Genomic DNA, 23,072 nt, shown 5'->3' on the forward strand with positions numbered 1-23,072 from the left:
AAATACAAAGTATGAAAAAGAGAAAAAAACACAATTTCATATACACAATAACCATAATTAGTTGAAATAGCAAACATGAACGGTATTAGAAAGCAATCGAAGTCACAATCTGTACAATTAAATGTAAAACTTACAGGTCAGTATGCACATACAGGAATTAAGCTTGGCAGAAATAGCATTTCACAACACTAATAAAAAAGTCATTAATTTTGAATTTTAGGGGAGAAGGTTGGGACAGAATCTCACTATGCAGCAGAGGCCAGTCTGGAACTTCCTAGAAAGACCACGCTGGCCTCCAACTCCTGCTTCTCCTGCTCCAGTCTATAGTGGACTAAGACTAAGACATGAGCCACTATACCTTCCTATTATTAATCAGTAAAGGAACCATTAACTATCACTTTCAATCTATTACATCTGTACCATATGCAAAACAAATTCCAATAAAATTATTTGAAAATAATACAGATCACAGGATCCACAAAGATCAGCAAGCACTGACATTATGTATTTGCTTGTTTACTCACTTATTTCGGGTCTTTTCTAGAGTTTCTGTATAGTCCTGGCTGGCCTTGAACTCAAAACTCAGAGACTTGCCAGCTTCTGCCTACTGAGTGCTAGGACTAAAGGCAGAAAGCACTGACTTTAAAAAAGCATGTTTCCTTCCACAGACCATATTGTGGAATCCCACACTACAGTTTGTGGAAACTAAACAACTGGGGATCTCGTTGATACAGAAGAATTTCTCGTCTTCCTCCCCCCAAAACATCGAAGTGTCACTTTAAGTCATCCTATGGTGCAGACACACGCAATGCCAGCACTTGGAAGGCTGAGGCAGGGAGTTCTAGGTTCCAAATCAAATCCATCCATCCATCCATCCATTCAATACCCCCGTCAGATTATTGCTATATAGTCCAAGCTGGCCTTAATCTCAGGAACTCTTTGCCTCAACCTCACTAGCACTAGGATTACAGGCAAGTGCAATAGCCTAGATTAATAGTCTATTATCTGTTTACTAATCAAAGTTAATCAAAAGGGATTACCTAAACTGTTAGAAGCACTTCATGTTTTCATTGATTTCAAATGTTTTAAGAGTGGCTTCCTCAAGATATTAAACATCCACTTTTTTTTTTTTTTTTTTTGAGACAGGGTTTCTCTGTGTAGCTTTGTACCTTTTCCTGGATATCGCTCTGTAGACCAGGCTGGCCTAAAACATCCACTTTTTAAAAAAAAATTTATTATGTATACAGTGTTCTGCCTGCATGTGTCCCTTCAGGCCATAAGAGGGCACCAGATCTCATTATAGGTGGTTGTGAGCCACCACATGGTTGTTGGGAATTGAACTCAGAACCTCTGGAAGAAAGGTCAGTGCTCTTAACTGCTGAGCCATCTCTCTAGCTCCAAACATCCACTTCTTAAACTGATACTTTTGTTCTATTTTCTAACAATGGTAATTAGTGTCACTAACACTTAAACCAGTTTTAGAAACAGTGTAGCTGATACAAAAACAAGCTTTCAGTCCTCAGTCTCTACTTCAGGGTGATGCCACCTACTAATACAAAGCATGTTTAAATATCAAGTCATTGTCACATCATATGACCAAAAAAAAAAAAAGCTTACTTCTCAATGACAATTTACAGTGAGATCTTGCTCTGTAACTTCCTAGTTTATGTAAACAGTAGCTTTAAAAATATAATCATGAGCTGGGCATGGTGGCATACACCTTTAATGCCAGAACTCAGGAAGCAGAGGCAGACAGATCTCTGAGTTCAAGGCCAGCCTGGTTTACAGAGTGAGTTCCAGGGCAGCCAGGGCTACACAGAGAAACCCTGTCTTAGAAAACCAGAAAGATTTAAAAATAGAAAAACAAAACAAAACAAAAAATCCTGATCATAATTGAGGTGGTTTCTTCAATATAAAATTCAGCCATACTGAATGAACAACAATCAAACTCCCTAGAAGACTTTATTTCAAGCCAGCGATTTACTTGGAAAGCAAGGGTTATTAAGAGTTGGAGAAAAAGGACTTTGGATTTTGCCAAGGGGGGTATACTTCTTTCTGTAAGAACAGTAGCCAACATGGCTTTGGAGTGAAAGCACTGATGCTTTCACTGGAAGCACTGCTCTAAACAATCCAATACTGCTTTGTGAAAAACGTGGGTACTTTATCTCCCTGTACCTTATTTCCAAGGCTATAGCGTGTGGATGATAATGTACCCTGCTGCATAGGATTGAATGAGGTGATTATGTGAAGAGGCTAGAACTGTGCCCCCGAGACATGGTAAACGTTAGTTACCATCATCAGCTCTGTGTATGACTATTAACTAGAAAATCTGGCTAGAATGCATCAGCAAATGGGGGCAGGGGTGGGGGTGGGAGTGACCTATTTTCTACAGTTACATGTCAAATATAAATTGTATTTTTGAAACCAGTAATAGTCAACACCAAAAGTGAGAAAGCAGGTATAAATAGAATAATAAAACTTCGTTCTTCAATTTTCAAAAACATGAGACAATACAGGCTTTGGAGTTTGATGTTTATTTTTAGCCGGAAGAATATGCTAATGGTGATGACATCGTTAGACGGTACGCCGTGTCCAATTCCTGCAACAGAAGCTCGACAGAAGTTAAAGAAACCGTACCAAAGGCTGAAGACAACAATTGTTGACATACTCACCCTCAATGCTGCGAACGGGAAACAAGTAAGGATGTGTAAGACAACATCACAAACAGGTAAGTTAACTACCAAACTCATGTTCTAAGAAACCCAAGTGGGCAACCTCTTCAAGGACAGAGCAAAGTGCCAATGAGTAAGTGAGTTTGTGTGAGCAGAGAGGGAGCAAACTGAAAAAGGACAGTGTAAATTAAGAGTTGAGCATCTGGGGTGTGGAATAATCAAGGAGCTCTCTCAGAACTGCAAGAGCAAGCCAGTCCAAGTACCACCTGAGGCTTATTGAGAGAGAAACTGCTGAGCCAAGAATTAAACAATAATAAATCAACTTAAGAGGCAATACCATAATACGCCTACAAATTTAGAAGGAGCTGTCTGTAAATAATGGGACTCAAACAGGACATTCTCACATGGTACTGAAATTAAGAACAACTCAAGTAAGAACTAGTTGATCGAATGGTCTTTTAAATAAAGCCAAACCCAGCTCCCCTATGCTGACAACGGCTTCTCTGCTCAAAATGAATGAGACTGCTTCTGTATTACCTCCTGAGCCCCAGATTCATCACCACCAGTAACAACCATATGTAATCCATCAACAACCTTTTCCGGAACAGCACTGTATAAGCCCAGAGAGTGTGAGTGAGGAGGAATATGTTAAATGTGAGAATCAGAGGTGGAGAAATAATTTGGATATTTAATGATAGACCTAAAAGACAGTATGTGCTAAGAACAGAAATTCAGTACACCGAACAATTTATCGCCATTAACACAAGACTTATTAGACTTGTTATTTTCCTATTATGTTTGTGCTTGAAGGGTTTACATTTCTATTACATGGAATTTCACATAGATGATTTGGAATGCAACAAATTCTGTTAAGACCAAAATTCCAGATTTGTTTAATCAACCTGTAGGGAAAAACTGACAGCAAGAAGAAGCTTACCTGGGCCACTGCCTAAAATAGTCCATGATGCAAGAACTCTAAAGATACACAGATACATTAAGGTATAATAAAATTAAATAAACATGCACTAAAGAAGGAAAAGGTTACGCACTTCCAATTTATGTTCTTTCTCTGCAAGGGCTTCCTTTTGACAACGAAGAAAATCCGCTAACATTCGAGTGAGTTGCTTTCTATCATCTATTTCTGCCGCCAGTCTGCCATTATAGTCTGCCAGCAACATACAAGCATCCTCTACCATTTTAGAAAGCCTTTCTCCAGATTCTTTATCTAAGAAAAGCATAGGGTATTACAATTAATATACAACAAAACAATAACAACCTGCTCCCACACACCGCCTCTCAAACACCACCTTGGACCTCACTTTCTTTTCTTACCTGTTATTTTCTCAAGCAGGGACACTTCTTGAACTTCCACAGGCAAAGAAGCTATCCTCTGATGGACTGCTGCATCACCTGAGGCTGCATTTTCTAAATCTTGTAATGCTCTAACAAGGTCGAGAGTCTAAAAAATTACACAGCTTCAGAACCAAAAGAAATAAAGCTCTAACAAATATAGAGGATTTGACCTTTTTAGTACGCCTAATCCTTATGAAGTATTCACTAGCAAAAAGTCTGCAACGTGTAACATTTCTTAAGACACTTTTAAAAATACACTTAGACTAATTTTTTTCATGTGTTTTGCCTGTGTCTGTGAAACATGACCACGGCTGGTGTCCCAGAGGCCACAAAAGGTTGCCAGACCCCTTGGAACTGGAGTAACAGATAGTTGTGAGCTGCCTAATGGGTGCTGGGACCAAACCAAACCTAGGTTCTCAGGTTCAAAGCTTAAGTGAGGATAAGAGTAGCAGTGCCCTTAACCAATGAGCCATCTCTCCTGCCCCCAACCTTTTTTTAATATGTTAAGTAAAAGAAACTATGGTAAGTGTTGAACATGAGACAGCACTTTAGACCTTGAGGTATTCACATCCCAGTGTGCATGAAGACAAAGAGTGCAAAACTTACCTAATTAGCAAAATGAGGTAAGTGACTGGTTCATATGGCAGACACTTCAGAGGTAAGAGAAAGTAGCTATTAACTCAGACCTAGTGTATTAACCTGGAAAACTTTCATTTTCCTGAAAAGTTTTATGCATAATATATTGGGTTACCACCACATATTTTGTTATCTTTTAACAATTATTTTTACATGTTTGAAAATAAAAAATATTTAAAGGGACCAGTGTTTATCTCTCAGGATAGAATTTTAGTTTAAGTCATGTAACCAATGTGTTGGTTGTGTTTGATTTCAAAACTAAACTCTTAAACAGTGGATGTTTCACTACATCTAATCACACTCAGCAATGAGAAATGCATCCCTATACAGAGCGAACAACAGAGCACTTGAGCTAGCACATCGGTTAGAGCATTAGAAGCATGAACCGCTCTTGCAGAAAGAAGAGTTCCATTTTCAGGACCATGACAGGGAGCCCATAACTGCTGAAACTCCAGTCCAGGGAAGCAGACATCTCTGGACTCCTTGGGTACTCACGTGCATGTACCCAGGGGCACACGCATAACTAGAGAAACAAAATCTCTCTCTCCCTCCCACCCCCCCACACAGAGCATACTACTTCAAACAAAACCAATTTGTTACCAGAATGCGAGAGAGATTAATTTAGTGCCTTTCTTGTACCCAGAACACTGAAATGATCAAAGCCCAGAGGTCACATGGAGTAAAAATCCCACAGCTGTGTTGAATTTTTACCTGTGGTGGTTCACTTGGGGACCCTAAAGAGGAACAATTTTCATTCTCATCCACCTTTATTTGTTCGTAAGTCCGCTTCCTCGTCTTCTTATCTCCATCTGATTTAAAAACATTAAGTTTTATGAAAGATGTGCTTTCCCGAGAGGACCACAGGAAGAGATCAAGATCCTGTACTTACATAGAGCATGCTTAAGTTGCTCTAACACATCGTTTTCATACACAGATCGCTCTTCCCAAATAGACAACACTCTGCCAAGGTGCTTCTTACAACTTTCATCAGTTTCACTAAATAAAAAAAAAAAAAAAAAAAAAAAGTTAAAACAATGACAGTAAAAATGTATAGTGAGTGCTACCACGAAGTAATGGTGACTTAAAATGGAGCAACACTGGCTCCCAGCAAGAGCTACTCAAGTGAGCTGAGCACCACTAGCAGCAGCTCAGGCAAGGTATAACAGAAACACCGACCTTGCTCCCCTTAAGAACTCAGTAACAACTACACAGAGAAACCCTAAAGCAAGCAAGCAAAAGAACAACCACCCAAACAAACCCAAAAGAACAAAAAACTCAGTAAAAGAACAGTAAATCAAAATGGTTTTCGTGGTCAAAGTTTTAGGAGCAGACACTAGAGGCTTACAAAGATGATGCTCCCAAGAGGAAGGAGCTAACGGGCTGTTCCGGGGCACTTTTTATACTGCTGAGCCCACCACTACCTTTGGCACAGAAGTCAAGTGGAGCTTTACAGCAGCCATAGTTCATACAGGAATGAGAACATGGTGCTACAGACAGCACCCTGAGAGATCTAGCCCAGCTGGAGGCCAGGAGTACCATCTGAGAAACAAAATCTGAAGACTGGTTCTACAGGAAACGGGACATGGTGACTTTCAACAATCTGCCACTCCTTCAGCACTACCTCAAGGTGGTGTGTGTGTGTGTGTGTGTGTGTGTGTGTGTGTGTGTGTGTGTGAGAGAGAGAGAGAGAGAGAGAGAGAGAGAGAGAGAGAGAGAGAGAGAGAGAGAGAGAACGAACCTGGGAGAGAGAGAGAGAGAGAGGAGAGAGAGAGAGAGAGAGAGAGAGAGAGAGAGAGAGAGAGAGAGAGAGAGAACGAACCTGGAACTGGAGTTACAGACAGTTGTGAGCTTCCATGTGGGTGCTGAGAAACTAGTCCAGCTCCTCTGTAAGAGCTGTGCATGCTCACTCTAGTCCCTTGCCTGGGTTTTTATACCATTATTCACTCATCTCCAGTCTCAACTCCTTCACTTTCGAAAGTATCCACCCTATATCAAATCAAAGCAAGTTCTTCTCAACCATCTCTGAAACTCAGATCCTCAGCCTAAGCCTTCATCGCACAGCCTCTGCCTTCTGGCAAACTCTCCATATCTCCTAACACTTTCTCTCATTCAAATCTCCTTGCTGATCTTCGAACTTGCACAGACCACTACTGTTTACTCTCTAGACTCTTTTCCATAGGCAGATTTTTCTCCTTTGGCCGCTATCTCACAAAAAACGACACAGAGACTTTTGATTAATTATGAAAGCTCGGCCTTAGCTTAGGCTTGTTTCTAACTAGCTCTTATCGCTTAAATTAACTTATTTCTATAATTTACAGCTTTATTACTTCATCTGCCAGTCCTGCTTGTCTGGTGTCTCTGCCTTCTTCCCAATGCTCTCTCTGTCCAGAAGTCCCTGCTGTACCTCCTGCCTACTTATTAGGCATTTAGCTTTTTATTAAGCCTATCACGGTGACACATCTTCACACAGTGTAAAGGAATATTCCACAACACTTTTCCCCTTAGACAAATGGTGCATTTCATCCTTTAGAGCAATGGTTCTCAACCCTCCTAATGCTGTGACCCTTTAATACAGTTCCTCATATTGCAGTGACCCCCAACCATAAAGCATAACCATTATTTTTATTGCTACTTTATAACTGTGATTTTGCTACTGTTATGAACCGTGATATAAGTATTTTTCAGAGACAGAGGTTCCATCTCTAAAAGAGATATGACCCACAGGTTGAGAACCATTGCTTTAAGCACTGGTTCAAATCTACCCTCCCAAAGAGTTCTTTGCCCCTTCATATAGCTCAACACCTCCATACCCTCTCATTCTTTCTTTCCCTCCTTCATTTTTCTTTAGACCATGTCACCTGTCATTACAACAGTATATTGTATGTTATTACAGCATATACCCATACGTCTGTCTAGTTATTATCACCTTTAATACACTCCGAATCTAAGACCAACTAAACAGAACACTATCTTCCTTATTAATGTATACTCAGAGCCTACCATATACTATGAGGTCAACATAGATTCTAGTAAATTCTAGAAAGGAACATATATAATAGCATACATAAGATAGGGGCTGGGAATATAGCTTAGTTGAGAGAGTACTTGCCTAGCATATATGAAACCTTGGTTTGATCTCCAGCACCACATAAACCAGGCATGTTGGTGCATGTCTGTAATTCCAGCAGCACTTGGGAAGGACAGGCAGGAGGATAAGAAATTCACGATCAAAATTAAAAATAAAGAAAAAAAGAAATTCAGCCATTCTTGACTACATACCAAGTTCAGAGCCAGCTTGGGATAGATGAGATCCTATCTCAAAAATAGAAGTATCTACAGTGGGAGTTTTAGGATAGCCAGAACTACATAGAGAAACCCTGTCTTGAGAAACAAAACAGTTATTTATTTTGCAAGGTGCTGGTGCGTGCCTTTAATCCCAGCACTCTGAAAGGCAGAGGCAGGCAGATCTCTGTGAGTTCAAGGCCAGTCTGGTCAACAGAGCAAGTTACAAAAGTAACACACCTTAAAATAATATTCTACAACATCTGGTCTCTTCTAGGAAAGCCATGAATCAAGTATTCCAAATGCCCCTCAGCGGCAGACCAAATCCTCACAGAAAGCAAAAACCATCAAATTCCAAATGAAAGCTTCAAACAAATGCATTCCATTTTGTCTTGCTGATTCTAACCCTCACCTCGTGTACAGAAAGGATCCTACCTTGAAACATGCTTGAATGCTTCCACTATGACTGGTGCAAAGTCTTTGGTGAACTCCGGTCCTTTCCTTTTGCTGTTCTGAATGACATCATTGGCCAGGTAGAGAAAAGTAAGCTTCCTGTTGGGTTTGGCTAAAAAATGAGAAAAGGAAAAAAGTTAAGACACCAAAACATTCTCACTGAACGTAGACAAACTTTCTTCCCACAAATTCATCTACCACTGCTGCTGACAGCACCAGGAAAGCCACTCTCCCACTTCTAAAGTGGTCACGTGTAGGAAAACGAGAATCTCAGAGGCACACAGAGGGCAGTGCTGGATCTTGCTGTCCCCTTGCAGGCTTATCATGGCACCTGAGCCACTTGTACCCTTCATTCCTGGTCTCTCCATCATTCCCAAGCTAAAAGCTAAATACATTTTATATACAGACATCCTCATACATGCACAAAACTCTATCTCTGAGATTCTATCACGCATTAAGCTTTACAAAAACCTGACTATTTAATAAGGTGATGGTGAGTCACATTACTAAGACAGCATTTTAAATCTTGAGTTGAATTTAATATTGTTTTAATGGACTCAAAATGATTATGCTCTTGTGAAACAGAGTACAAAATATAGAACAGGTTACAAAACATATCACTCAATTATCTATGTTCACCCTATGCAATCAATATCTGCCATTTAAACATCGAAGAGACTAAATGATCCCAAGGTTAGATTTTTCCTCTTTATATTATATTATCTTAAATCACTGAGTCCATCTTCATGAAATATCCCCCACTTGCTATACTCCGAGGTATGCTCAATCCTTCTAGGGAAGCCACAAGATTTCAATAACTGTGGTCACAGTATGTTTTTACCAGTTACTGCATCACAGTACAAAGGAATTAAATGACTCAAAATTCATACAGGGTAGCTAGGGCTGTGGTTCAGAACCAGGTTCTGACGTGTGAGTCAAGCCTCAGCAATGAAAAGAATTACAAGCCAAAGGAAAATTTAATGCTCAAATATGGCTCCACCAGAATTTAGTGTGAAGCTCTAAGTGAGGCGCAATTACACTAGACGCAGCACCCCTGTGATGACTACAGAACACCAGTTGGGACTTCAGGCAGTATCTTCATCAAGCTGCTCTGACTAGTTTTGTAAATTTAGGAATATATTCAAACACCACTTTTCAGTTCACACCTTTAAGAGCGAGCTGGAAGCCCAGTCTTCTCCTATTACACAATAAAACAGAGAGAGATGGCTGGTTAGACGATAAGCTGAGCCACTCCACTCTTCAGCCTTCTGCCTGCACCTTTTCCTGATGTTAAAAGGTGCTGGTGTGGAGCAATGTAAAAATGGCACTAAGTTCAATGAGTTTCTTCTCTGGTTACAGGCTATGGCCAATGAAGACATCAAGACCCTCTCTCTCTGAAAAGAGGGATATAAGAGCAACTTTCCCAGTATTCTGCCTTCTCTTTTTACTTATGAGCACTCTCTCAATCTCATCCATGGGAAAGGCTGATTGAGTTATCAATTCAAGTTTTCACTTTCTCTCCCATCATCCCAAACCCATGGAAAAGGCTGATCGTTATCAAGTTTTTGTTTTCTCTTTCATCAAATTATTTTTCTAACTTTTATGTTTTACTTATGTGTATATATGCATGTTATTTGTCTGAGTGTATATGATGTACTGCATGCATCATAGAGGTCAGACCCTCTGGGACTGGAGTTACAGGTGGTTGTGAGCTCCCCCACGTGAACTCAGGTCCTCTGGGAGAACAGCCACTGTTCTTAATCACCAAGCCACCTCTCCAGCCCAATTTGACAATGTCTCTCTATATAATCCTGGCTGTCCTGGATTTTGCTATGTAGACCAGGCTGACCTCAAACTCAGAGAGCATCCTGCCTCTGCTTCCTGAGAATTGGGATTAAAGACATGCACTACCACATCCAGTCTCTATCAAATGACTTTATTTACTTATTTACTTCTGCAGCCCTACCACTGTCCCCCACATATCAAATGATTTTTAAAACTTGTTTTTTTATCTAAATGAGAGACTGCTTACAGTACTTCTGAATGGGAGCTTGAGCCAATGAATGGGGTCCTTTCTTAGTTATGACAACACTTTTTGAACTTTTACTATGTGCTACACTGCAGGGTGTTTACCCTCCAACCCCACAGTTCCCCAGAGTTTTCTTGAGTGCGAGCAGCAGAAAATATTAGATAGAAGGATTTAGAGTGTGGAGATTAAAAAAACAGAAAATACAGGATAGCCTCGAGAGGGCCTGGGACCTACTCCAATGGGCCCTGACTGTCTCTGCCCCAGGGTATTTATAGAGACGCCAAGGGGGTGGAGCAAAAGACTCCCCCCCTTCCCCAGCACAGCCAAGTGCAGACCATTTCAGACACCTGCACTCAGGCCCGTGGTCCAATCATCCTCTCTATGCAGACCTGCTGGGTAAAGCCACGAGGAACCTGAAAACGGGCTCCCACACTACACACTACTCTAAGCAATGTATATATTAACTAATTTAACCCAAAGAATGTAAGGAATTGTTATAGCTATTTGGTATTGAACAAAGAAATATCAAAAACGCTGTTTACCCATAGTGAAAGAGGTAGGCATGAAATCAGCCAAGATCTAATATCCCACATGTTCACTAACAGATAAAATGTGCTGTTCACCCTTTCTGAATGCTATTCAGCCTGACAAAGGAAGAAAATTCTGACAGTCTACAACACAGATGAACTCTGAGGACATCATGCCAAGTGGAATAATCCAGCCACAAACAGATAAGCACTATTCTTCTTCTTACACAGAACCCAAAGTCAAACCACAGAGCCAGACACAGAAGGGCATGGTTGCTAAGGTTCAGAAGTCAAAGATACTGTTTCATTTACAGTGAGATATTCCATGTTCACAAGCTGAAGAGTTCCAAGGACTGTGAATACAGCTCCATGGAAGAACACTTACTTGGTATGCACAATGCCTTGGAGGGAGACAGGTAGAAAGAGAAAAGTGGAGGGAGGGAGGGAGGGAGAGAGAGAGGGGAGAAAGAGAGGGGAGAGAGAGAGGGGAGAGAAAGGAAGGAAAGAGAGACAGAGACGAAGACAGAAAGAGAGATAATATGAATTGGCTGGGTAAGTGTGAACAAGAATTCCTGGAAAGAAGCTATGTCTGCAAAGGAGAGCTATGGAGAGGCTGGAACGTTACAGGCCCTGAGCTTAATGACAATTTAGCTATCTTTAACTCCCTAAACAGCCATTTCTTGACCACCTCTGAGCCAGACATAATATCCTGTGACTAATAGATAAAAATCCTTTAGAGTGTATGTATAGACCACACACGCACGCGCACGCACGCGCCTTTCCAACAATTAAAGAGCTAAGAAAGAAGCCTTAGGTGATGGTGCATGCCTTTAATCCCACCACCTGGGAGGCAGAGACAGGCAGATCAACATGAGTTTGAGGCCAACCTGGTTTAACAGCCAGGGATACAAAGAAAAATCCTGTCTTGAAAAACAAACAAACAAAAGAGCTAAGGAAGAATGCTGTCTAAGAACAAAGTCCTATAGCAGAGTTCTCCTCATTCTGCTATAATCTGCTTACCTGACGTACTCACCAATGTATTTGAAAAGTGTCTTAACTTTATAGCTTTCTTTGTTCTGTTACTATAGAAGTCCATGAAATTAGGCCAGGCACAGTGGCACTTGCCTTTAATCTCCACACTGAGGAGGCAGAGGCAAGCAGATCTCTGTGAGTTCCAGGTCATCCTGTCTATACAGTAAGATCCCATCTCAAAAAACAGACCCCCAAAAAAGTGGTGCTGAGGAGGCAGACACAAGTAGATCCCCTGGGCTTGCTGGCCACACAGCCTAGCCCGATCAGCAAGCCCCGAAGGTCCCAGTGAGAGGCTCTGTCTTTTTTAAAAAATGAGGCCACAGACAGCTGTAGAAGAATAACCAGAGGTTTTGCTCTGGCTTCCACCCACACACTGCATACCAGAAGATTGTTGGGGTCCTAACCATCAATGTACTATTTTCAATTTTTCCTCTTTTGGAACCAAGGTTAAAATATGAGACATTCTGCCGGGTGGTGGTGGCGCACGCCTTTAATCCTAGCACTCGGGAGGCAGAGCCAGGCGGATCTCTGTGAGTTCGAGGCCAGCCTGGGCTACCAAGTGAGTTCCAGGAAAGGCGCAAAGCTACACAGAGAAACCCTGTCTCGAAAAACAAAAAACAAAAAACAAAAAACAAAAAAAGAGAGAGACATTCTGAGAACTCCTTATAATCCTCTCACTCAAAAAAAAAAAAAAAAGGAAGGAGGGAGGGAGGGAGGGAGGGAGGGAGGGAGGGAGAGAGAGAGAGAAAGAAAGAAAGAAAGAAAGAAAGAAAGAAAGAAAGAAAGAAAGAAAGAAAGAAAGAAAGAAAGAGCGAGCTCCGAGCAAAACAGAAAACTTCCTGTGTGTGCATGTGGAGGGAGGGGTGTTTGCAAGTACATGTGTATATTACATGCATGCCTGGTGCCCACAAAGGCCTGAAGAGGGCACTGGATCCCCTGGAACTGGAGTTGGTAGCTACCATGCAGGTGCTGGAAATGGCACAGGACCTGGAAGAGCAGCCAGTGCTCTGAATCAATGAACCAGCTCTCCAGACCCAATAACTGCCACACTCCTGCCAAATACTATAGAACTAACCTGTAGCCACATTCCAACAGCAAAGATCAGATGGGAAATCTGGAATTCCATCTTCACAGGATCCTGACACAAAGTCCTGCAGCCTCTCCCTAGCAAGGAAGCAGCACTTCCCTGAAGCAGCGTGTCATGGGAGACCTGCTCTCACAAAAGCCCAGCAGTGACAGGCAATACACCCATTCCCTTCCTCCCTGTGATGTCAGTGAAGACCTAGTGAATCCCCACCAGCCCCAACAGCCACCATATGATGTGCTGTGTCTGAGATCCAACTAAAACAAGACTGTGAGTTTTATAACATCATGCGGTAAATCTGAATCAAAGCTAGATGTAGTGGTACTTACCTTCAAACCCAGGGGGACGCAGAGGCAGGGAAGATCTATAGTTCAGCCTGGCCTACACAATGAATTTCAGGACAGCCAAGGCTATACCGTGAAACTGGGTCTCAAAAACAAAACAAAATATGAATCAACTTTTTGGGGGGGTTTGTTTCTTATCTGTTGTTTTCTGAGACAGGTTCTCACTGTTCTTTGAACTTGGAATGGTGTTTCTGTTTCCCAAGTGCTGATGGCAATGAATCAGTTTTTATTCACCACAACTAGAGACAAGCTCTCAAATAGAATGAAAAAACACAGGGGGGGGGGGGGGGCCCGCACACCTTTAATCCCAGCACTTGAGAGACAGAGGCAAGTGACTCTCAGTGAGTTCGAGGACAGCCTGGTCTACAAAGTGAGTTCCAGGACAGGCTCCAAAAGCTACAGAGAAACCCTGTCTCAAACTCCCCCCCCCCAAAAGAAAAAACACAATAATCAATATATGCCAACACCAAGGAGATACGATAATCATCTTCATCTGACAAAAAGCCTTAAAGCAACCATCATAAAAATGCATGAAAATATGTTTAAAAATACATTTCAAATCTATGGGACACAAGCAAAGTAGTGCCAAGAAAGGAAACCAAACACCATAAATACACACTGCAGAAAAGATGTCTCAAATCAATAATGCAAGCTGGAGCGCCAAAATCTAGGAAGGCATGGAGGCACCACAAAATAAACCTAAGCAAGTAGAAGGGAAGAAATAATGAAGAGATCAATTAAATTGAAAAGGAAGAAGGGGGGCTGGAGAGATGGCTCAGTGGTTAAGAGCACTGGCTGCTCTTTCAGATGACCTGGGTTCAATTCCCAGCACCCACATGGCAGCTCACAACTGTCTGTAACTCCAGTTCCAGTGGATCTGACATCTTCACACCAATGCACATAAAATAAATTTAAATAAATTATTTACAATTTAAAAGAAAAAGAAGGCGGCAGTGGTGCATGCCTTTAAACCCAGCACTCAGGAGGCAGAGACAGGCAGTTCTCTGTGAGTTCGAGGCCAGCCTGGTCTACAGAGCAAGATTCAGGACAGACACCAAAACTATACAAGAGAAACCCTGTCTGGGGGGGCAGGGGGGAGGGGGAGAGAGAAAAGGAAGAAGGAATTGAACAAAGCCCACTCTTGAAAAAGATCAATGCAACTGAAAACTCCTAGTTCTGGCTAGCCCAAAACTCATAATGCACACCATGTTGGCCTTGAGCTAGAACAGATCCACCTGCCTCTGCCTCCCTAGTAATGGGATCAAAGGTGTGTACCACCACGCTGGCCAACTGAAAACTCTTTAGCATGAGTGGCCAAGGAAAACAGGAAGGAAGGCACCAGTCATCAGTATTAGGAACTATGCAAGGATGTCATTCTCTGAAGAGGCCACAAGTTTCTAATGGGCCCTTTACTTTTAAAATGAAAAGCAAAATATTGTGCAATTCTTTTATTTTCTGAGAATCGATCAATAATTCATTTACTACATACCTATAAAATGTCTACTGAGCTGTTCTGAAAAAAAAAAAAAAAACACACACTGGGCAAAAGGATCAGTCTTCCAGTAATAAAAAATTCAACACAGACATGTTAAAAAACACGTGTAATAAATGCTATGATAACAATACCAGAAAGAACTAGCAAAGTGAAACCCTCCTCTTAATAAGAAAAAAATCATATGCTCAAGTTACTATGGTTAGCAGCAAGGACAGATCTCCTACTCTGGAGTTTTAAGGCAAAAAGAAACTTGTGCTAGTTTTGCTGTGACATTTTAAAAGGTATGTGCTGTGGAACAATCCTCTTATACACTGTAAAGATTTGTCACTCGAATTAGTTTAATAAAATGCTGATTGGCCAGTAGCCAGGCACGAAGCATAGGCAAGGCGACCAAACTAAGGGTCATGGGAAGGAGAAGGGTGGAGTCAGAGGGTTGCCAGCAAACAGAGAAGCGAGATGAGAATGCCATACTGAGAAAAGCTACCAAGCCACATGGCTAAACATAGATAAGAATTATGAGTTGCCGGGCGGTGGTGGCGCACGCCTTTAATCCCAGCACTCGGGAGGCAGAGCCAGGCGGATCTCTGTGAGTTCGAGGCCAGCCTGGACTACCAAGTGAGTTCCAGGAAAGGCGCAAAGCTACACGGAGAAACCCTGTCTCGAAAAACCAAAAAAAAAAAAAAAAAAAAAAAAAGAATTATGAGTTAATTTAGATTTCAGAGTTAGCTAGTAGCAAGTCTGAGCTATCTGACCAAACGTTTACAATATAAACCTCTGTGTGGTAATTTGGGAAGCAGCTGCCAGGTACTGTAAGGATTATGTCCTTATGTCATCAGCCTACGACAGTGTCCCAGCCTAAAAAGCGGGCATGCCCTCCCATGGGCCCTCTTTCCGTATTTTCTCTGTACTTTCCCTCCGCACTCAGTCTCTCGGTTGGTCTCCCCCCCCCCTTCCTCCTAATAAAGCTCTAAAACGGTAACCATGGCTCATGATTCTTCCACCACCGCATCCAGCACTCTCTATGGCTGCCGCAACTGCCACGGGAGGCAGCCAGCCATGAGCACCGCATTTAACCCCTTCATTGGTGCTGTGACTCGGCGGCCAGCCACAAGTGCCGCCGCTTAACCCCTTCAGGTACTTGGGAACAGGTGGCTGGAACAAGAACCATCTGATTATAGGTAATGTTATGGGCACAGTGCCTGACACATGCTTTGCTAAGATGGAAAATCCATTAAATCTGTGTTTATGTTTAAATGGGAAACAGTGAGAACAGGATTCAGTGCTACCTGGGGTTTGGGGAGTCATGGGTTGAGAGTTGGAACACATGCCATGTGGGAGAGTGGGATTACTGTAATGGTTGAAAACTCTAAAACTTGAGCAAAAATGGGAATCTAAAAACCCAATCTTAGTGAATTCAAAGTAGGATAAACTCAGAAGGACTTACACAGAGACCGCTACACTCAAACTATGAATGACAACAGTGAGGTCTGAAAAGCATAAGAAGTAACTGTTCTCTATACAAGGGAACTAAAAGCCAATTTCTCATCAGAAACAATGGGCATGAGAAGACAGAGACAACATCAAGTCCTGAAAGGGGTGGAATTAACCAGCAATTGTGAGTGGGCACAGCTATTCCTGCCTGTAATCCCAGCACACAGGAGCCTGTGGTGGGATTACATGAGTTCAGGCACAGAGGGAGCTATGAAACAACCCTTAAAAACAAGATTTTATTTTTTGCCTGTATGGGTGTTTTGCTTGCAATGTATGTCTGTACTACTTGGGTGCCTGGTGCCTAGAATCCAAAAGATCCTCTAGAACTGGAGATACAGTTGTGAGATGCTCTATGGGTGCTGAGAATTGAACCCAGGTCCTCTGGGAATAGCCAGTGCTCTTGAGTACTGTGCCATTTTTCCAGCCCCCAGAAGACTGCCTTTTAAAGCTGAAAGAAAGCCTAAGGTGACTGTGTAATATTCTTTTATACTGTGTGAAGATGTGTCACTGTGACTGGTTTAATAAAGAGCTCAATGGCCAATACCAAGACAGGAAGAAGTTAGGCAGGACTTCTGGAGACAGAGAGGTCTCGGGGAAGAAGAAAGGCAGAGTGGCCAGCCAGATGGAGAGGAAGCAGGATGATCAGTACAGAGTATAACCAAGCCATGTAAAAGAACACAGATTAAAAATATGGGTTAATTTAAGTTATAAGAGCTATTGGGTGGCTTATAATAAGTTTTGGTTTTACTCAATCACTGGGTAAGCTTCAGTAAAACATTTCACTATTAGGATAAGAATTTGTACTGTATCAAGCTGATAATAAAAAAATTTTATAAATAAATTAATTTAAAAAAAGAGCTATTGGGGCAAGCCTAAGCTATAGGCCGAGCTTTCATAATTAATAAGTCTCTGTGTTGTTTTTTGTGAGCTGGCAGCCCTAAGAAAAATCTGCCTGCATAAGACCTTTCAAACTAAGGCAAGTTAGTTCAACACTAGTAGACCTAACATATAAGGCATACTAAAAGGACTCTTTAAAGCTAATCTGAAAAACACTAGATAATAATTAAAAGTCCTAAGAAATAATACTCAACAGACAGGGTAAGTATGAAAGCAAACACAAAAGCTAGGATTACTCTCTTTTTTATTTGTAACTGTTACATGGTTCAGAAGGACGGTTCAGTCACTGACTTAGCTTATGTAATTTTATTTCTAAATCCATCCAATCCCTTCCTGCAATCTCTTTCCAACCCTTCTCCCCTCCAGTTACCTTAGCTCCCAGTCACTTACTTGGGGAGGGGAGGGACAAAGAGAGGTGCAGGTTTGGAAGCCAGGACAACTTGCAGGAGTCAAGTTTTCTCCTTGCATCATGTGGGTCCAGGGGCTCAAACTGAGGTTATCAGGCTTGGCGAGTGCCTTTACCTACTGAGATACCTCAGTGGCCTCTTACTGAGGTCTTTAAGACAAAGAATGGGCACTGTCTTCTATGGAACAGAGACAATGGCACTAATGATGGCCTGCACGGCAGAACTTTCAGAGTAAGGCCTATAGTAATGGACAATTCCTGGATGACTACTACAGAATCACTAAATTTCTGGATTTTTGGAGCCTAGCTCATGGAAACGATCAGTGCACTCACTGATTCATCCCTGACAGGCTAGGGAGATAGTGGGAGTTTTAGGAAGTGAACCAGGTTAGGCTTGGAAAGTATACCTTGTCTTTAGTCAGTCACTTATGTCCTCTTTCTGCTTCTTGGCCACCATGAACCAAGCTTTGCTCTACTATATACATGCCCCTTGCCCTGACAGTCTGCCTGTTAGGTCCAAAAGCAATGGAGCTACTGATCACAGATGAGACCTCTGAAACCATGGGCTTTTGTTTGTTTTTGTTTATTTCAGACAGGGTGTCTTTGTGTAGCCTTGACTATCTTGGAACTCACTCTGTGGACCAGGCACCATGCTGTCAAGGGTATTTTATTTGGTTGGTAAATTGGAGTCCATCTCACTATGTAGACAAGGCTAACCTTGAATTTGTGTCTCTGTTTCCAGAATGCTTTGATTACAGACGTGCAACCTCATACCTGAAGAAAAATCAAAATGCAAAAAAAATTCACATTTATTCATTAGTGCCTGTGGTAGTTTGAATGTAATTGGCCCCCAAAAGCTCATAGGGAATGGCACTATCAGGAGGTTGTGGCTTTGTTGGAGTAGGTATGACCTTGTTGGAGGAAGTATATCATTGTGGAGGTGAACTTTGAGGTCTCATATATGCTCAAGCCATGCCCAGTGTCTCAGTTCACTTCCTGGTGCCTTCAGATCAAGATGTAGAACTCTCAGCTCCTTCTCCAGCACTATGTCTGCTGCCATGCCCCACCATCATGAGAATGGACTATACCTCTGAACTGTAAGCCACCTCATTAAATGTTTCCTTTATAAAAGTTGCCACAGTCATTGTGTCTCTTCATAGCAATAGAAACCCTAAGACAGTGCCTAAGACAGAAAGATGGGAAACAGAAGAAACAAGAAAGAGAAAGAACATACAAGTACACACAAAAAGTGCAAAGTGGTAGTATTATTTTTGTTAAGATAAAACTCACTTAACAAAATAACCACATTAAGGAAGACAATCATTCAGGAGTGCTTAGCACATTTGTGAGATTATGTAACCATTACTCTATGTAGTTCCAATACATTTTCAGTTCCTCCACAGACCCATCATATCCATTAAACATTCATTCCCACTTCTCTCCTTTCTTCCCTTCCCTCTGAACTACCACTTTCTAGTCTATGATTTTCTCTAATTTATGTATTTCATATAAACAGAATTATACAGTATATGACCTTCTGTGTAAAGCTTTTTGCTTCCCATGATGTTTATAAGGTTTGTCCACCCTGCTATATATATCAGCACTTTCTTTTTGTGGTTGAATATTACTCTAGTATATAGATATATCACATTTGTTTATCTATTCATCTGGTGGTGGAAATTCAAGTCCATGATTAAGAAAATCATTGAGTTTGGGGTTAGAGGCTCAGAAATTAAGAGTACTTGCTGCTCTTGCAGAGGACCAAGGACCAGTTCCCAGAACCAACACCGGGCAGCCCACAATTGCCTGTAATTCCAGCACCAGGGGATCTGATGTTCTCTTCAGGCCTCCAAAGGAATCTGCACTCACAGGAATACATTCCCCAACACATACACACATAATTTGTTTGTTTGTTTGTTTGTTTGTTTTCAAGGCAGGGGTTCTCTATGTAGCCCTGGCTGTCCTGGAACTCACTCTGTAGACCAGGCTGGCCTCAAACTTAGAGATCCACCTGCCTCTGCCTTCTGAGGGCTGAGATTAAAGGCGTGAGCCACCACGGCTCAGCTCCTTTTTTTTTTTTTTTAATCTAAAAATTCAGGCTGGAGAGAGGGCTCAGCAGTTAAGCAGACTGGCTGCTCTTCCAGAGGCCCTGACTTCAATTCCCAACAACCACGAGATGGCTCACAACCATCTCTAGTGGGATTTGCTGCCCTCTTCTGGCATAAAGGCATACATGCAGATAGGGCACTCATACATAAAATAAAGAAATCTTTTTTAAAAATGTTAAAATATCTAAAACTTCAACTAGTCATGAGTGTGTTGAGGTATACAGCAGAATTAACACCATCTAAACCATCAGCTGTAAACATATCAGCTGACTCAATGTAAAATGCCCAGGTAACTCTGAGTTAGAGTAACACTAAGGAAGACCTAACACATAGCATGTGTTCAGAGAAAGACATAGATATTTGTTATGGGAAATCAGCTCATGGGATTAAAGAGGCTGTTAAGTCCCCAGATCCACAGGACAAACTAGAAATCCAACAAAGCCAATAGTGTAGCTCTAGTTGGATCCCTGAGAATCAGGAGTGCCAACAGAGTTCTGAAGGCTGTAGGCTGGAGACTCAGGTTGAGCAGCAGATATTTCCATTAAAGTTGACACGTGGGGAAAAGCACTGCCTGGGGACTTGAAGGATGTCTCAGTGGGTAAGAGCATATGCTCTTGCAAGACTACGGATCAGTTCCCAGCACCCACATGGTGGCTTCACAACCATTCATAATGCCAGTTCCAGGGGATCAAATACCCTGTTGACATGCATGGGCACCAAGCACACATGTGATGCACAGACACATGCAGGCAAAACACTCACACATAGATCTTTTTTAAAAAATGTAGGGAGACCTTGTCCCGCCCCCCCCCAAAAAAAGATACTACCTTGTACTGGGCACTCGGAAGACTACAGCAGGAGGACTGCCAAGAATCCAAAGTCAGGTACCAGCATGAGCTATACAGCAAGTACCAAGACAGGGCCACATTTCAGCAAGACTTTTAACTCAAAAAACCAACCAGACAAAAAACAATACTTTACAATATACTGCTAAGACAATTGGAGGATCTGGTGGTTTAGCTGGAATACAGTCCTTAACTACTCAAACTAAATTTGTTTTTTAAGAATAATCTATAAAATTGCTCTGAAGAGGTAGAGACAGGTGTCGTTAGTATTCTACTCTTTTGTGGGGGGCCTGCCGCCCAGCTCCCAAATAAATCACACAGAGGCTTATTCTTAATTACGAATGCCCAGCCTTAGCTTGGCTTCTTTCTTGCCAGCTTTCCTTATCTTAAATTATTCCATCTACCTTTTGCCTCTGGGCTTTTCCTGTTCTCTTACACCGTGGCTTGCTGGTTGTATAGCTGGGTGGCTGGGCCCTGGAGTCCTCCTCCTTCTCTGACTCCAGTGTCTCCTCCCAGATTTCTCCCTCTATATATTCTCTCTGCCTGCCAGCCCCACCTATCCTTTCTCCTGCCTTGCTATTGGCCAGTTCTTTATTAGACCATCAGGTTTTTAGACAGGTACAGTAACACAGCTTCACAGAGTTAAACAAATGCAACATAAAAGTAACACACCTTAAAATAGTATTTTAGGACAGGAGGACCAAGAAATCAAGGTCATCCTCAGATGCAGAGCAAGTAAGTCAAGGCTGGACTAAGTTACATAAGACCCTGCCTCTAAGTAAATATGAAATGAGTAAACTCAAAATCACAACCTAGGAACAAACACTACTATTACTCAGGATGTTTGCAAATACTAAAGATGAAGGTAACATGCTGAGTGAAATGGTGAGCTTTACTTCAACTGTCCCTGAATCAGAACTACATTCCCTAAAACTGGACCAAAGTGCCACCGGACAAACATTCAACAATACAGATCTTTTTCTTAATCTACAAAAACACAACTGACTTTTTTCAGTTAAGTCTTTTTTCACAAGGAAGACAGAGAGAGAGGGAGGATAGTGAACAAGTTTGAGAACCACTACAACCACCACACACGCAGACTAAGACTAGTTATCAGACTAAAAAGGTTGCCGTCACAAAGATTAGGAGGGTAAGAGATTGAAATGATGCCCTCCCAAATACCAAAATGCTTTTTTTTCTTGCAACCTGTAAAGATGATTCAACAGCTAATACAGAAAAACAAGAACACACAAGAAAATTCTGAAGGAGGAAAGAGCTGTGGGGTTGGAGCAATGGGTGATGCCCTGCAGCCATGGTCAGAGTGGCAGCAGTACCTGAGAACACAGACCAGCAGGGCGGAACAATGAGAAGCCACCAAAGGTTATCTCAGAGGCTACTTCCCTCCCTTCCTCCAAGACAGAAATCAATTTGAAATGTTCCATGAAAATGCCATGGCAAATGCCCACATTCAAAGGATCAGGGCAGCTGAGAACACAACTCAGTACAGTTTCTAGAAAATTATACTTACTAACAAACTTTAAAGGTCTTCCCAATTCCCTAAACTAAGCTAGGTCCCCTGTACAGTTAGTTACTCAGTAGCAGAATCCACTTCCCTGGCTGCCATGTAAGCTCCGTGAAAAGAAAGCTGTGTCATTTTATCTGCTAAATCATCTTAGTCCATTAAGAGGAATGCAACAATCTTTTCCTGAATAAAGCAACAGATCATTTGAAATGTGTACATTCAAATGAATACTCATTTTACTAAAACAAATGAACAAACAAAAACACCTTGGGCTGGGGAAATGGCTCCTGCCTGGTGCATAACCTGAATTCAATTCAATTCCCAGAACCCATAGAAGTCAGGCAGTGCATTCCAGCAATGAGGAGGCAGAGACAGGCAGATCCCTGGGACACACTGGCTAGCCAGCTTACCCTAATCAGTAAGCCCTGGAGGAGAGACCCTATCTCAAAACACTAGGTAGTTTCTGAGGAGAGACATCATCCACAACCTCTGACACTGACATGTACATAAATATAGGTTGCACTCACATCCATGCATACAAACACACACAAGAAACTTCTTTTATATTATGTACATGGCATGTGTGTTCTTCGGTAGGCATGGGGAGGTCAAAGGACAACTCTTTCCACCATGGAGGTAGCAGGAAAAGAACTCAAATCATCAGGCCTGGCAGCAAACACCTTTACAAACTGAACCATCTTACAGGCCCTTTCCCCTCATTTTTTTTAAACCTGTTGGTTTAAAAATTATTTAAAAAATATTTAAAAAAATTATACTTGTTGGTTTAATGTAAGAGCACATGTTTATTTTTATTAGAAATTAAAGGTAACTTGCTTAACTAGGAACAACAACAACAGCCATTTTTTTTTAATGTACATCACAGGAAAGAAAACCTA

The 23,072-nt window shown here is 41.7% G+C and overlaps 1 protein-coding gene across 3 annotated transcripts in view; it reads right to left on the reverse strand.

Moving 5' to 3' along the window:
• Window positions 1–23,072, reverse strand: part of Rprd1a (regulation of nuclear pre-mRNA domain containing 1A) — a 46,901-nt gene that overhangs the window by 16,999 nt on the left and 6,830 nt on the right. For all 3 annotated transcript variants that reach the window (XR_009375210.1, XM_059246011.1, XM_059246010.1), the window contains exons 2-6: window positions 8,379–8,508; window positions 5,551–5,657; window positions 5,373–5,470; window positions 4,005–4,131; window positions 3,722–3,897 (exon numbers count right to left, since the gene is read on the reverse strand). Coding sequence is in view for 2 of the 3 variants with exons in the window: in XM_059246011.1 (XP_059101994.1) it covers window positions 3,722–3,897; window positions 4,005–4,131; window positions 5,373–5,470; window positions 5,551–5,657; window positions 8,379–8,508 (638 nt within the window). In the remaining variant the exon portion in view is untranslated. The remainder of the gene's footprint in view (window positions 1–3,721; window positions 3,898–4,004; window positions 4,132–5,372; window positions 5,471–5,550; window positions 5,658–8,378; window positions 8,509–23,072) is intronic.

This window comes from Peromyscus eremicus, chromosome 19, assembly GCF_949786415.1.
Source record: "Peromyscus eremicus chromosome 19, PerEre_H2_v1, whole genome shotgun sequence".
NCBI classification, from domain to species: Eukaryota; Metazoa; Chordata; class Mammalia; order Rodentia; family Cricetidae; genus Peromyscus; species Peromyscus eremicus.